The sequence below is a fragment of the Mirounga leonina genome, unplaced genomic scaffold (assembly GCF_011800145.1).
Source record: "Mirounga leonina isolate KUSES-001 unplaced genomic scaffold, KU_Mleo_1.0 Mir_357, whole genome shotgun sequence".
Taxonomy (NCBI): domain Eukaryota; kingdom Metazoa; phylum Chordata; class Mammalia; order Carnivora; family Phocidae; genus Mirounga; species Mirounga leonina.
In genome coordinates this window covers 2,916,880-2,933,907 of record NW_023270702.1, presented here as the reverse complement: position 1 = coordinate 2,933,907, position 17,028 = coordinate 2,916,880, and the positions used below count along the sequence as shown (strand labels likewise).

General features: G+C 33.9%; 1 protein-coding gene across 6 annotated transcripts in view; it reads left to right on the top strand.

Annotated features, from left to right (window-relative positions):
* Nucleotides 1-17,028, top strand: part of SLC9B1 (solute carrier family 9 member B1) — a 70,606-nt gene that overhangs the window by 48,774 nt on the left and 4,804 nt on the right. For all 6 annotated transcript variants that reach the window (XM_035030189.1, XM_035030192.1, XM_035030191.1 and 3 more), the window contains 3 exons: nucleotides 10,215-10,390; nucleotides 14,442-14,548; nucleotides 15,637-15,786. In XM_035030189.1, the coding sequence (XP_034886080.1) occupies nucleotides 10,215-10,390; nucleotides 14,442-14,548; nucleotides 15,637-15,786 (433 nt within the window). The remainder of the gene's footprint in view (nucleotides 1-10,214; nucleotides 10,391-14,441; nucleotides 14,549-15,636; nucleotides 15,787-17,028) is intronic.

Here is a 17,028-nt window from a genome sequence, read left to right as displayed (position 1 = left end):
TTTCTCATTTTTAATAGTCCTGTACTGTCTGTTGTCCAATGTCTGAAAATAGTTGTTGTTATTTTTTTGTCTGGTTTTCTAGGTCCTTTCAGTAGGAGGGTAATTGCAGAACCTATATTCTTTTATAGCAGTAAGCAGATGTCCTACTTCTGATTTTTAAAGGTTGATTTTATATATGACCACCTTGCTGAATGTTTATATCAGTACTTTTATTAGTTCTTATATGAACATCCTGTCTTCAAATAATTAAACTTCTGTCACTTCCTTTACCAGTGTTTGTGCTGTTACTTCTATTTTATTGTGTTCAATTGAATATCACATCAATGTGAATATTATAATGCAAAAAGAGATGTTTCTATTTTTTAAATAATTTTAATGAGAATTCTTCTAATACTTTGTCATTAATATGATGTTTACTATAGGGTGGTAGTAGATGCTCTTTATTAGGTTAAGGAAAGTTTCCTATATTTCTTGTTTGTCAAGAGTTTGCCTCTTAATAAACAAAAATTATCATTTTTTCCTTTCAATCTGGATAATATTATGAATTATACTGACAGTGTCATAATGCAGAACCATCCATGCATTCACCTACTTGGTCAGCATTTTTATTCTTTTAACAAACTGATATGTTCAATTTGCTCATATTTAGGAACATAAATGAAATTGAACTGTGGCTTATTTTCTTACGCTATCTTTGCCTTATTTTATTTTTATTTTTTTCTTCCCCCAACCCCCACCTATCTTTGCCTTATTTAATATCATGTTATTATTTTGCTATGACTGTCTCAAACCCCTTCATGATGATATCATCTAACATTTTAATGCAAGTTAAATAATCAATATAAATTTTCTTTTCTTCCATCTCAGTTTTCTTTCTTTTTTTCTTTCCTTTTAAAATAAAGGTAGTATAGAAGTTACTAAGATTTTTTATTATCCTTAATTCGTATTTCTGTTGCAGCAACTCCTAGATTCATTTTTCCTCCCATTTGAGTACTTTCACCAAAATTATTGTTTGTTTGTTTAAAGATTTTATTTATTTATTTATTTGACAAAGAAAGAGAGAGAAAGAGAGGGAGAGAGAGCACAAGCAGGGGCAGCTTCAGAGGGAGAGGGAGAAGCAGACTCCCCACTGAGCAGGGAGCCCGATGCAGAGCTCAATCCTAGGACTCAAGATCATGACCCAAGCCGAAGACAGATGCTGAACCTACTGAGCCACCCAGGGGCCCCTCACCAAAATTATTGTTAATGTGGGTCTTTGTGTGACAAATCTTTTGAAGCCTTCTATGCTTGTGAATATTTTCACAAAATTATGAAACTTTCATATGTGAATGACTATTGGGCTGATTTTAAAATGTCCAGCCAGGAGCACCTGGCTGGCTCAGTTGGTAGAACATGTGACTCTTGATCTTGGTGTTGTGAGTTCAGGCCGCACGCTGGGCATAGAGATTGTTTAAAAAAATAAAAATTTTAGAGGGAGAGAGAGAGGGAGAAAGAAAGAAAGAAAGAAAGAAAGAAAGAAAGAAAGAAAGAAAGAAAGAAAGGAAAATGTCCAAAATCATTTTCTTTAAACTTTTTAAAACTGTTCTCCTTGCTATTGAAAAGTCTGATGTCAATCTAATTCTTATTCTTTTGTAGATAACCCTTCTGTATGGATGTTTTTAGACTTTCCTGTCTTTGATTTTCCTAAATATTACTGTAAATTATTTAGATATGGGTTATTCTATTGTCTGTATGACCCTTTATTTAGATTTAAGGTCTTCTGTTTTTAATTAAGGGAAATTTACTTTCATTTTTTCTTTGAGTATACCATCTTCTCTAGTTTAATATATTTATCTTTCTGGCACTCTTCATTTTTAAGATTTGTTTATTTTAGAGAGAGAGAGTGAACAAGTAGTGGGGGTGGGAAGCAGAGGGAGAGAGCATCCTGAAGCAGACTCCCCACTGAGCACGGAGCCCTACACAGCTTGATCTTAGGCCACTGAGATCATGACCTGAGCTGAAAGTCTGCTTGTTAACCAACTGAGTCACCCAGGCACCCTCTGGTACTCTTATCTAGATAATGGCACATCTACTATTATTCTTTTTTTTTTTAAGATTTTATTTTCAAGTAATTTCTACACCCAGCATATCTTTCTCACTCTTTTTAATCCTTACCTATCTTGAATTCTACTTTGTCAGATATTAATATTTCCTTCCTGATTTGTTGTGGGTACCCTATTTGGAATGAATTTCTCCATCCTTGAATTGTTAAACTTTCTATTAAAGTATAACTCATATAGAGAGAAGTGTAAAGTATATGAATGTACAGTTCCTTGAATAATTAAAAAGTAAATATTCATTTAACCATCACCCAGATAAAGAAGTAAAATGCTACCAGTACCCCAGAAGTGCCCTTATGTTCTCTCCTAATCACTTCTCTCCCTCCTCTCCACAGGTAACCACTGTACTAACTTCTAACACTACAATTTAGTTTGCATGTAGTTATACTTTATATGAATGTAAGCATATAGTATATATTCTTTTGGGTGTAGCTCTTAAACTCAACATTGTATTTGAGATTCACCCATGTTATTGTGTGAACATAGTTCACTTTCTTTTTTGCATAGTATATCATTGTATGAATATACTAGTTTGTGCATTCTATTGTCAGTGGGAATTTGCATTGCTCCTAGTTGGGGGTTGTTATTACCAATGCTCTTACAAACATTCTTGTAAATAACTCTTGGTACACAGTTTCCTATAAGTACATAACTAGGAGTTGAATTGTTGGTTCAGAGGGTAACTATATGTTTCAAAGTTTGGATTATGTCAAATTATTTTTCAGAATTCCTAATTTACATTTCCACCAGTAGTATATAAGAGTTCCTGTTATTCCAATTCCTGCCAACACTTGGAATCATCAGTCTTTTTAATTTGAACAATTCATATGGGTATGTTGTGACATCTCATTGGGATTTTTATTTCTATTACCCTGATTTATAATAAGGCTGAAGAGTGCCTGTTATGTTTCTTTCCCATATTTCTAATGGGCTTTTGGTTATTGTTGTTTTTTCTGATTTATTGGTAGGAGTTCTTAACATATTCTGGATACTAGTCCTTTGTTAAATGTGTTACAAATATCTTTTTCCATTTAGCAACTACCCTTTTCACTCCATTAATGGCAGAAAATTTTCATTTTAATGTAGTCCAATCTGTCATTCTTTTTCTTCATTATTGGTACTTTTTTTGTTTAAGAAGTCATTCCCTATCCAAAGTCATAAAGATATTCTCTATATTATTTTCTAGTAATTTTACTGTTTTATCATTCACATTTAAATCCATAATCTTCCTTAAATTGATTTTTTATGTTTAGCATTAGATAGGGCCAAGTTTTTTCTTTCTCCCGCCTTCTCTGTCCTCAATATCCAATTGACCCTGCACCATTGATTTAAAGGACCACTTCTTCCAGTCCCATTGCTCTATAGTGTAACCTTTGTCATAAATAATCTGTCCATATAAGTATGGGTCTGTTTCTGGATTCTTTATTCTTAACCAGTGGTCCATTTTTCTATCTTCTGTGTTAAATACACAGTTTTTATAATTATTGATATCTTATAGAACAAAACTTTTATGATCTCCAAATTGTCTTCACTATGCATAATCTTTTGTATTTCCATATAAATTTAGAATCATTTTGTCAATTTTTACCAAATTTTGATTGAAATTATACTGAATCTATCAATTAGGAGATGATTGGTACATTTATAATATTGAGTTATTCAATTCATACCCATGGCCTGCCCCTCCATTTATTTAGGTATTCTCTAATTTTTCTTAATCAAAAGGTTTTTATTTCCTACATAGAATTCCTGTGTATATTTAATTAGATTTATTCCTAGGCATTTGATAGTTTTGATGCAATTATAAATAGTACTTATATATGTTTAGGTTTTTATTATTTGTCACTGGTATTTAGAAATATTATTTAATTATTTTCTATATTGCTTTTATATTTTATATATATTTATATTTTATGTTGCAACCTTGCTGGGCTCATTAATTCAAATTTATCTGTAGGTTGCATTGGTTTTCCTTTTTCTTTTTTTTTTTCTTTTTTAAAGATTTGTTTATTTATTTATTTGACAGAGAGAGAGATAGCGAGAGCAGGAACACAAGCAGGGGGTGTGGGAGAGGGAGAAGTAGGCTTCCCGTTGGGCAGGGATCGCCACGCAGGGCTCCATGCCAGGACCCTGGGACCATGACCTGAGGCGAAGGCAGACGCTTAACGACTGAGCCACCCAGGCGCCCCTGCTTTGGTTTTTCTAATGTACAACTATGTCATCTGTGGATAATGACAGCTTTACTTCTTTCTTTCCAATAAGTATACCATCTACTTTTCTTTCTTTGTGGCACTGATTAGACCCTTAAATATAATGTTAATTAGAAGTGGTGATAATAGGCATCTTTGTCTTGATTCTATATTTGTCATAAGTTTTTTGTAGCTGCCCTTAATAAGATTAAGTAAATTTATCTCTGTTCTTAGTTTGCTAAGTTTTTATTATAAATAGGTATAGAATTGTATCAAATAATTATTTTGCTTCTACTGAAATAATATGAATTTTCTCCTTTATTCTATTATAGTGAATTATGTTAATTAATTTTCTAATGTAAACCAAACTTTCATTTATGAAATGGATTCAATTTATTTATCATACTTATAATTATCAACTTTTATGTACCATTTTGTCTTAGATGTATATCTTACTAACAGCTCAGAGCTAAAGTTTTAAAATTCAATTGAAGGGGCTCTTTCTTTAAAACTTTTTTTTTTTAAGATTTTATTTATTCATTTGAGAGAGAGAGCACAAGAGGGGGTAGAGTCAGAGGGAGAAGCAGACTCCCCGCTGAGCAGGGAGCCCGATGTGGGGCTCGATCCCAGAACTCCGGGATCATGACCCGAGCCAAAGGCAGTCGCTTAACTGACTGAGCCACCCAGGTGCCCTGAAGGGGCTCTTTCTGAATAGGTCCATCCAACCAATTCCTTGTAGGTCAATTTTGACTTAACCTTGCTTCTATTTCACTTTTTAAAATATTATACATTCATGTGAATTTCATTCTTTTTTCACTTTTCCTACCTTTTGTTGGATTGAAAGCATTTACTTTGTTCCACTTTTGTTTATTCCTTTAATATTTAGAAATTACAAACTCATTCTCCTAGTAATTACCTATAATTTTACAAAAAGCATACTTAAATTTATAGCATGTTTTCCCTTTCCTTCACTCCCTTATATATTCCCCAGTTGATATAATCTAGAATTTTACTCCCAAGAATATTTTTAAGTTTTCTTTACAATGAACACTTAAGTAGATTTAGCAATGAATTTCACTGCTCATCATTATCTCTTATGATGATAATCATAATAACTATAGTAGTAGCATACATTTATATAGTGTTTACCATGTGTCAGGCACTTTGTGAAGTACTTGATAATTAATTTATTTAATCCTCACAAAGTTCTGTGAAATAGATACTATTATTATTCCCATTTTTTTGCATACAAACAGAGACAAAGAGATGTTACATAGTTTTCCTAACATCAGACAACTAAATAGATATGTCCAGAACTTTGGCAATGGCTAGAGCCTTCATTCTTTTTTTTTTTTTTTAAAGATTTTATTTATTTGACAGGGAGAAAGACAGCCAGAGAGGGAACACAAGCAGGGGGAGCGGGAGAGGGAGAAGCAGGCTTCCCGCTGAGCAGGGAGCCCAATGCAGGGCTTAATTCCAGGACCCTGAGATCATGACCTGAGCTGAAGGCAGACGCTTAACGACTGAGCCACCCAGGTGCCCCTAGAGCCTTCATTCTTAATGTCTACATTATGCTGCCTATGCCCTTTTATTTTTTTTTAACTCCTTTCTTTTGTACTAAATATTTTTCCTGATGGATTGATCTTCTAGTTCTTTTAAAACTGATCAGTGGATAATAAACTGAATCATTGAATGTCTGAATATGACTTCTGTGTGACTCAGTATTGAATTTTAGATTCAAAATTCTTTTCCCTCAATACTTTAAGGATATCAGTGTTATCTCTTTGCATTAGTTTTGCCCTTGAGGAATCTCTTATCAAACTAATTTTTAATTCCTTTTCTAGGTAGGCTAATCCAGTCTTTTTTTTCTCTCTCTCTCTCTTTGGAAGCTCAGTTTTCTGAATTTTTCGAACTAAAAATTTCTTGCTATACAAAGTATGTTCCTTGGACAGCAACATTCGTATCACCTAAAAGTTAGAAATGCAGAATCTTGGGCCCCAGCCCAGACTTTTGAAATAGAATCTGCATTTTAATGAGATTCTCATGTAATTCATTTTCATATTAAAGTTTGAAAAGAGCAATCTCAGATAGGTCCTTTTATTTAGTGAAATTTTTCAAACATGTACAAGAGTAGAGAGAATAATAACAAACACCAAATATTCTTAATTTAAACTTAAGAGTCCCTAATCAATCCTAAAGTAAACTACACACATAATGGTATTTCACCCCTATATCCTACAGTATACATTTCTAAAAGGTAACAGCATTTTTCTTATTAAATTAACAACAATTCCTTAATATCATTAGGCAAGTCTTTTTAAAATTTGTTCTATTCAATATTTGGTGTGATGTTTCAATCAGAGGATCATGTATTTTTTTCAGGACTTGATTATATCTTTTACCTCTCTGAAGTTCTCTTCTATTATGTCCTTTTGTAACTCCCTCCTCCATACCTATTAAGTTTTCTTTATACTTTCTATGTGCTTACCTTTTTTGCAGTATACACTGAAAAATTTTCTCTGCACAGTTCTCTAGCTTATTAAATCACTCTTCAGCTGTGTTTATATCACCCATTTTTTTTAATTTGGGGAATTTATTGTTAATTTCTAGGAACTATCATTAAAGTTTTATGGATAGATGCAGTATACTTTCATGATTCAGAGGATATTTATAGTTATTCTGAAGCCATGTTTTGGTGGCTTTCTTCCTACTACATCTCTTCTCAGGTATACATTTTTTCCACTTAATGAACATGGTGTCTCAAAGTGATAGACTTCCCTAAATATTTTGTGATACTTTAATGGGGGCTCATTTTTGTATTTTAATCTTCCCATTAACTTGTGATTACTTTATCTATTGGCTTTTGTCTTCTTGCAGGGAATAGTCCAATCATGTAACCAAGCAAGGTATCTTAGAAGCTCAGGCTGAGATTAAGATTCTTATGCAAGTAATGTTTTGAGGGAGTTCTCCAGTAGAAACCTCTGAATGAAGGAAGCTAGATAGACTATGGGGAAAATCAGTGGTTCCCAAACTTTGCTATACATTAAAATCACCTGGGGAGCTTTTAAAAAATCCCAACAATCAGAAGAGTAATGTCAGCAAGATGGCAGAATAGGAAGCCCCAGCTCTCCTTCTTGCACAACACTGACTTAAATACATAAGAACCAGATTACCTTTGTGAGAACTCCAGAAACCACTTGAGAGGTTATAGCATCCCATCCAAGTACAAGGCCAAGAAGAGACACATTGGAGCAGTTAGAATATTTCATTGCATTTACCCACCATACCTCACCCCCTCCCTGCCCAGCAAGGGGCAACCAGGAGAAAACTCCCAACTCCTGTCTTCTCCATCAGGAGGGAAAGAAAAAAGCTGGAGTATGTGTCCTACATTTTGGCTTTTTGACCCAAGGGACTGGTTTCTGTCTCACCTGACTCAGAATATTGGCAGAAAAAAAGAGTGGCACACTTTGGATACCTGAGAACAAAAGATCTCAAATAAATATTTGCACACCCATGTTTATTGGAACATTATTTGCAATAGCCAAGAAGTGGAAGCAGGCCACATTGACAGATGAATGGATGAAGAAAATGTGGTATATACATAGAATATTATTCACCTGTAAAAAAAGAAAGAAAGAAAGAAAGAAAGAAGAAAGAAAGAAAGAAAGAAAGAAAGAAAGAAAGAAAGAAAAGAAAGAAAAGAAAGAAAGAAAGAAAGAAAGAAAGAAAAGAAAGAAAAGAAAGAAAGAAAGAAAGAAAGAAAGAAAGAAAGAAAGAAAGAAAGAAAGAAAGAAAGAAAGAAACAAAGAAAGAAACAAAGAAAGAAAAGAAAGAAAGAAATCCTGTCACATTCTACAACATAGATGGACCTGGAGGACATTATACTGGGATAAATAAGCCAGAACAAATACTGTATGATTCTATTGATATATCTAAAGTAGTCAAAACCATAGTAATAGAATGTAGAATGATGGTTGTCAGGGTCTCGGGTGAGAGAGAAAGGGGAGTTGTTTGATGGATATAGAGTTTTAGTTTTGTAAGACAAAAAAGTTCTAGAGATCTGTTATACAACAATCGGAATATAGTTAATACTACTGAACTGTGCACTTAAAAATGATTAAGAGGGTAAATTGTTTATTATGTATTCCTTGCCACAATTTAAAAAAATTGTTTAAAATCCTAGTACTCAGGTCAAATTCCATCTTAGATCAGTATGTCTTAGAATGGGAGACAAACATCAGTATTTTGAAATGTCCCCAAGTACAAGGTGTCAGCCTCTAAGATCACTCCCAGTGATCTCTGCTTTCTGATATTTATACCTTTGTGTAATACCCTCTCCTTGAATATGGGCTGGACTTACTGACTTGCTTCTAATGAACAAAATACAGTAGAAATGATAGAATGTCATGAGACATTCTATGTCATGAGAAGACCATGGCTTCTATCTTGTGTGTTCTCTCTTGCATTTTCTTTGATTACTTGTCTTGAGGGAATCCAGCTGCCATATTATGAGTGGCCCTGTTGAGAAACCTCCAGGGCAAAATATTGAAAGTCTGCCAACAGCCATGTGAGTAAAGCAGATCTTCTACCACCTTGTGAGAAACCTTGATTCAGAGGCACACTGCTAAGCCATACCCAGATTCCTGACCCACAAAAATTGTATGATAGTAAGTGTTTGTTGTTTTAAGATGCTAAAATTGGGAGTAATTTGTTAAGCAGCTACCGATAAATAATATACCAGGTGATTCCAATGTGCCATAAAGGTCAGAAACAATCGAACTAGGCAAATAAGTATTTTCAGGGAATTAGGCTCTTCTTGAGTCTACAGGGAAATCTTGAGAAAAAACTATATCAGAGAGATTGTACAGCCAGAGAGGCAAAGGTGCTAAACTATCAGACCCTCTCTATCAGTCAGTAATTCACAGGGGCTGTCTGGAAGGAGGAGTAGGAAAACCTCCTTAGCTTCCCCAAGTAAGCCCTTCTCAGCAGGTTAAGACTCTAGAAAGCTGCAGGTGTCAGGGGTTAGCAGCCAACAAGCAGCATCTGGGGGATGTGTGCGCTCGCCTGGTAAACGGGTTCTGGTGGGGCACCAAGATCATCTCTACACAAGGTATATACTTCAGCCTTTATAAAGTGAACGTGGAAGAGATGAGGTAAGGTACTGAATGGTATATACCAACAAAAGAGATTCTGAGCAGGAGTGTCCTCATTCCTCGCGGGTGTCATCATCCACCCCAGGAATTTTCTCAGTTGCCTTTGTAACTTAGGTGCCCGCACTCATTGTTCCTTCTTTGGGGCAGACATCCGTTCCTTACTGACTTGTTCAAGAGTTAGAAATGGGGTGGAGAGTACATCTGTCTGGCCATTCTTACAGTGGTACTCCAAAGAGTCACCCATTGGATTTCCTCAGATTTCCCCTGCTCCCAGCCTCTGCCATTTCTGGGCTTGGAGCATTTTTAGAAGTATACCATATCTTTTGTAGCAATGTTTACTCACACACACTTGGCTTATGATTTCCTTCTTCAATCTTAAACTCTTATCTTCCTGGGATATACTTGGTTTCTTATCCATTAAGGATTCTCCTTTTTTTTTTTTTTTCTAGTTAGGTTATGGGTTTTCGTATTATTTTTATATCTTCATCTCAAAGGATTTAGGAATGAAGGGAGAGAGAGAAAAAAAAAAAAAAAAGGAATGAAGGGAGAGGCAATTTGTGCCCAAACCAACATCTTGAATGAAATCTCTATAAACTTTCAGCCAGCAGAAAAAATGTGTGAAAAATTTTACCCATTAAATGATATTGACTCAGCATTTTTACTTTTGAAGTTATTGTAAATCTGAAAAGGTTAATGTATTTGTTGTAAAATTTATAAAACACTACTTTGTTAAAAGGATGTTTGAAAATTGGTTTTCAAAGTCTTTCTAATAGTTTTGTACTAGGTGCTGTCTCTCCTGCTGTGGTTGTCCCTTCCATGCTCCTTTTGCAAGAACATGGATATGGCATTAATAAAGGCATCCCAACCTTACTGATAGCTGCTAGCAGTTTGGATGACATCATAGCAATCACTGGATTCAATACATGCTTGAGCATAGTCTTCTCCTCAGGTAAACAAAATACAACAACTGCCATCTCATTGCAGCTTTTTCCGGTTCTTTAAACAAGGTTTCTGGCTTTGCTTCTTTATTAACATTTATTTATTTTGACATGTAACATCTTTTTATTCTTCATAGAAAGCTCATTCTAGAGCAGGGAAGAAGTTTCAATGGATTGAGAAACCACTAACACACATGATTTTATTTTCATAACCATATATTGTAATTAATCTGATAACCCATATTATTATCATTTTTCTGTTTATGTTGGTTTGGAATTTTATCACAGTTTTCAATAGAAAATTTTAAGCAGCAATATTATTAAGTACTGCTATTTAATATATATTTCTAAAATGTGCCTTTTTGGCCATGATTATAAATAACTGGTTGCTCTGTTACTAAGACAACCTAAATATATAGAGTATGAACAACTGTGTGCCTTTTTGGTAGCGGTGGGACAAGATCTGCAGCAATTCTGAATCCCAAGGTAATATTTGGGCTTAAATGTCCAAGAAATTGTGAAAGTAAATCTTTCCACGTGTTGAAATGCTTTAATTATCTGCAATGTTTGAAATTCCATCTTCTGTATTATTGAAGCACCAAAATATTTAAGTTGAAAAGTAATATGTATAGTTTCTCTTAAAATCATAAGACATAAATAAGAAGGAAAAAAAGGAAAATATAAAAAGAAACTCTGCAACATACCCTCAGGAATAATAACTGACTCTTGATAAAAATCCAGACTTTCTCTTTCTCCCTCTCTCCCTCTCCCCCATTCTCTCTGACTTCCCTCCCAGTATTCTTATAAAATTATAAGAACCGGCCATACTTTCTTGTAACCTGAGTTGTTTTGTACTTAACTGTATATCACCAACATGTTTCTTTTCAGTAAATGTATTTCCATGACATTTTTAATGGTTGTATAGTTTTCTGTTGGCTGTATCATACTTATGTAACCTGTTGAAAACTGAAGTTGACTCCAATATTCACTATTAAAATAATGCTTGGTTGAACACCTTAGAGCCAAATAGTTGTACCTAATCTTAATATTTTCATAGTCTCAAAAGTGAAATTATTGAGATAAAAGTATAAAAGTTATAAGCTTTTTGAGATATATTACCACAATGTCATGTCCTACCAGGGTGTAAAAGCTTGCCACTTTCTCTTCACCTTCTTCAAAACTTGGTATTATTAGTCTTTTATATCTTTGTTAATTTGATAGGTGAAAGGTGAGGCCTCTTAAGATGAAGTACTTTGAATACTAGTGATATTTTAAAATGTTCATGTTTAATGACCATTGGCATCCTGTTTTATAAATTGCTTTTCTTGAAATCCTTTGCTTTTATCTTATATGTGTGTTCATCTTTTGTTCTTTTGTCAAGATTCTGCATAAAGTTAGGAATGATAACCTTTTGTTTTATGTCCATTTATAATTTTTCTTTTAACTTTATCTTTTTTCACAATTCAGATTTTTCAAATTTTTTATTGTCAAATCTGACAATCTTTTCCTTCATGACTAGTATCAGTAATTCTTTTAAAAAATATTTTTTGTGTTCCTCTTCCATTGTGCCAACAATTGTGCCAAACACTGAGAATAAACAGTGAACGACAATACTAGCTTTTATTGAGTAATTGCTTGGTACTTGCTCCAAGTTCCATAGCTATTTCCACTCATTTAATAGTCACACATCAGTACTATACTCATTTTACAGAATAGGAAACCAAGGAACAGAGGTTAAGTAAGTTGCTCAAAGTCACAGATCCAAAAAGTAAGGAAGCCAAGATGCAATCTGGCAATCTGACCCCAGACCCACACTTTTAAGTACTATTCTGTACTATTAACACAGCAGAGAAGACCATGAGGCTCATGTTCTCAAGGAATTTGTATTAAACAAATAATTACAAAATGTGATGAATAGTACATAGTATAAGGTACTATGGAACATGCTATAGGAGATCAAACCTAATTTGTGGAGGACAGAAAAAGTAAAAAAAAAAAACAAAAGCAGCTACATGCTTAGAAAATCCTCTTGACTCATGACTATGTAAATGGTCACTTAAAATGTTAAGGACTTTTGGGGTGTCTGGGTGGCTTAGTCGGTTAAGTGTCTGCCTTCAGCTCAAGTCATGATCCCAGAGTCCGGGGATTGAGGCCCTCTCCCCGCCGCTCAGCCGGGAGTCTGCTTCTCCCTCTGCCCTTCCCCCTCTCCTGCTCTCTCTCTCTCTCAAATAAATAAAATATTTTTTTTTAAATGTTAAGGACTTTCAAGGTTTTATTTTTTACATTAGCTCTTCAATACATCTACATTTTGGAATATGGTAGATACGGAGACCTAACCCTATCTTCTGGGTCAGTTGGCCTTTTTGTCATTATATAATATCCTTCTTTATCTCTTGTGACTTAATTGTATTTGACTTAAATTCTATTTTGTCTGATATAAGTATGACCACCCTGTTGTCTTTTGGTTATCATTTGCATGGAATATCTTTTTCTATCCCTATATTTATAAAAATGTAAAGTGATCATTTCAATCACATATAAAAATTCTAATCCTTTACATCTCGCCCTCTTCACTTTGTTATCCATGTCACAAATTATATCTTTTTATGTTGTATATCTACTAATACAGTCTTTTTTAAAAGATTTTATTTATTTATTTGTCAGAGAGAGAGCACAAAGCAGGGGGAGCAGCAGGCAGAGGGAGAGGGAGAAGCAGACTCCCCGCTGAGCCGGGAGCCCAATGTGGGACTCGATCCCAGGATCCTGGGATCATGACCTGAGCCGAAGGCAGATGTTTATGACTGAGTCACCCAGGCATCCCCATTAATACAGTCTTATAGTTATTTTTATGTCTTTAACTTAAATTCTATAACAGAATTGAAAGTGATTTACTCACCACCATTACAGTATTAGAGGATTCTGAATTCATCTATGTATTTACCTTTACCAAAGATTTATATTTTTGTGCTTTTGTGTTGCTAACATCCTTTTACTTCTACTTGAAGGATTCCCTTTAACACTTCTTGTAAGGCAGGTGCAGTAGTAATGAACTCCTTCAGCTTTTGTTTATCTGGGTAAATCTTAATTTTTCCTTCATTCTGAAAGATAATCTTGTAGAATAGTATTCTTCATTGGCAGTTTTTTGCCTTTCAACTTTGAATATACCATCACACCCCCTTCTGGTCTGTAAGGTTTCTGCTCTGAAATCCTCTGATAATTTTATAGGAGCTTTCTTGTACATGATGAATCATTTTTCTCTTGCTGCAACTTCTTAATTGGTTTGTGGAGTCCCATTAAGGCTTTTGGACTCTATATTGTTGTTAAGTTAATGCCTCTTTGAGGGATCAAGGTTCTGGGGCTTCCCATTCTACCATCTTGCTGTTGTCATCCTGCATTTCTGTTATTTTTTCATGGAAAAACATTTCTAAAATATATATATTTACACATCTCATTGAGCTAAAATACCCATAGCATAACAACTTTATTTGTGACATAGATCTTTTTTAAAAATTTTTACTCTAACCTACAGATATGGGCACATAAAATATGTTGGAAACTCAATTGACTGCTGACTCAAATATTCCTAGTGTTGATCCTGGAGTAAATCTTTTTTTTTCTGTTGTTGTTAAATTGTTCTTTTTATGTTTAAGTCATTTCTTTCTTTGTATAACAGTATATCAGAGAAGAAACATCACCAGACTTGTGAGGTGCCAGAGGTGCTCCTTTGTCCAAACTCTGTCCATTCTTCCACCTCACCTGGTCTTTTAGGTTGTGTTTATAAGGGAACACACAGTGGCTTATTACTTCCTTGTTTTCTGGCTATATTTTCAATGAACTTTTCTGAATTGTGTGTATTTATTAAATTACTTGAGAGTACATACTTAATTTATCAAATAGATCATTATGTTTTCAAGTATATGAATATCAAAGGCCCATTTTTGCATATTTGTTCTAGAAGATATGTGCTTTTCTCTATGAACCACCTAGATTTGATCTTCTGATATGTTAAGTATGTGAAAATATTACTCTATGAGATGTTTCCCTTATTGTGTGCCCTTACAGGTGGTATACTTAATAATGTCCTTGCGTCTTTTCGGGATGTACTTATTGGCGCGCTGGCAGGAGCTGTTTTGGGAATTTTTGTTCAATATTTTCCAAGTGGAGATCAGGTAAATAAAAAATTACTATTTTTTAGAAGTGTAGTATTAGACATTTCTTTCAAAAATTTGAACTTCTGGAAGATCCATGAACTATTAAATGTAATATTTAATTCTCTTTCCCCAAAATAGCCCCTAGTGCTACTCTCTGCTTAAAATGGAGCACAGTTGTGATTGATACAGGCCAATGGCTTTGACTGAAGTCTCTGCTTCCTGATTTGGCAAATAAGAGTATCAGAAAAGTGTACTTAACCCAGAGTACCTTCTCCATTCCACCCCAGCCCTTTATTCATTAAATTTCCTATTGACCACTGACAATTTTCCCTAATCTTTTTTCCCTCAAATTTTCCCTTGAAACATATTTGGGGAAATAGATTGCCATTTATCTCTGAATATTTTCTGACTTCAATTTACTCCCACTGCCTTTGACTAAGGCAACACTATTAAACTCAACCCTTTCCTTCCCTAAAGGATATGCCATTACTCTTGAATTTCTGTGACTTGCATCTTAATTTCTCTGTAACAGCTGTCTCAGCTAAAGAGATAGTCAAAACTTTAATTTTTAAGAATTCATTGGATATGGGGTGCCTGGGTAGCTCAGTCGTTGAGCGTCTGCCTTTGGCTTGGGTCATGATCTCAGGGTCCTGGGATCGAGCCCTACATTGGGCTCCCTGCTCAGCGGGAAGCCTGCTTCTCCCTCTCCCACTCCCCCTGCTTGTGTTTCTGCTCTCGCTATCTCTGTCTCTATCAAATAAATAAATAAAATCTTAAAAAAAAAACTCATTAGATATGTTATAGGAACTATAGTTTATATGGGTCTCTTTCCTTCCTTCTTCACTTATAGCTAAAGTACTATAGCCATTTTACTGACATTAGTATCAGAGATGTGGCAGAATATAAAACTTAATAATTGCAAAATTTTTCACTCGGTACCAAGTTTGCTAAAATTTTTGGTGAGGAAGTAAGTAAAAATTTTAGACACTATTTAATATAACATATAGAGACATGATACCAAAGGGTCAATAATAAGTGGTAGAAGATATAAATATTGTATTATATATTAAATGTAAATTAATTTCCAAATATCTATCTAATTCTAGACAAAACTGCCACTGAAGAGAGCTTTCCTTATTTTGAGTATGTGTGTTACTGCTGTCTTGGGAAGCCATCATATTGGTTTACATGCAGCTGGAGGATTATGCACATTAGCATTAACTTTTGTTGCAGGGATAAATTGGTCCACAGAAAAGGTGAATATTGTTAATACATAATTTTTGTAAGATAAAATAACTATTTTTTTACATCTATAATAAACATTTAGGAAATCTCTTTGTTCTAGTTGGAAGATGTTCCAGAAATTTGTGTCTTCAAGGATGTATATAAATCAATCAAGGAAATAAAATATTTAGGAAAAGGACCTGGAAATACACTAAAATGAAATCAGAATTGAGCTAACACATCAGGCTGCTTTCTTTTTCCAAAGTTTTATGCAATATGATTATAGAACTTTTATTGATTTATTTTATTCATTAAAATTTGAGTTGTACAGTTAATCCATGAAAAATGCTCATAAAAGATTAGAACAATACAGAAGGCCCACATATAGAACAAAATGTAAAAGACTCCTTTTCCTCTACCACTCCCAATATCAGACCCCCCCTTCCCAGAATCAGTCATCTCCTTTAATCAGTTCTCCATTTGTAGACATTTAGGTTCTTTCCATTTTTGTTATTATAGTGCTGCTATGAGCAATCCTGTTCATGTGTCTTTTTACAAATGTACAAGTGCTTCTGTAAAATAGATTCCTAGAAATGTAATTGCTGAATTTAGAAATGGAATGTTTCTATTTTGAGGGATACTGCAAAATTATCCCTTCAAAGATTTTAAACAATCTGATGGGTAAGAAATGATACAACATTATTATTCTTTGTTTACATTTCTCTGATTAGTAGTGCAATAAATTTCTCTTCAAATATTCTTAACTACCTATTCATATTCTTTGCCCATTTTTTAATTGATTGATTTGCTTTTTTGTTCCCAATTTATAGTTTCTCAATATGTTAGTGCTACCGATCCTTTGTTATGTATATATTGCATATAATTTTTGCTTATTTTCAACTTTGTTTATGATGTCTTTTATATTGCAGTAAAACTACCTATAGTTAAAGCTGACCATTATTCTTTTTTTGTTTTGGATTCTCTATGTTGTTTAAGAAGGATATCTTCACCCAAGATTATAAGATTGTAATCATGTCTTCTATAGTATCATCTAATACTTTGGTAGTTTCTGTTTGTTTTATTTTTGCATTTAGTTCTTTAATTCATCTGGAATTTATTTTTGTAAATTCTGTGAGATAAGGATATGTGTGTGTGTTCATAAACATGTATATATAAGTTCATTGCTGGAATCTGTTTAATCCTACCTATTTAGTCCTGGGCCAATACCACTCTATTTTAAATTACTGTAGTTTTATGTCTCAAAACCTAATGTG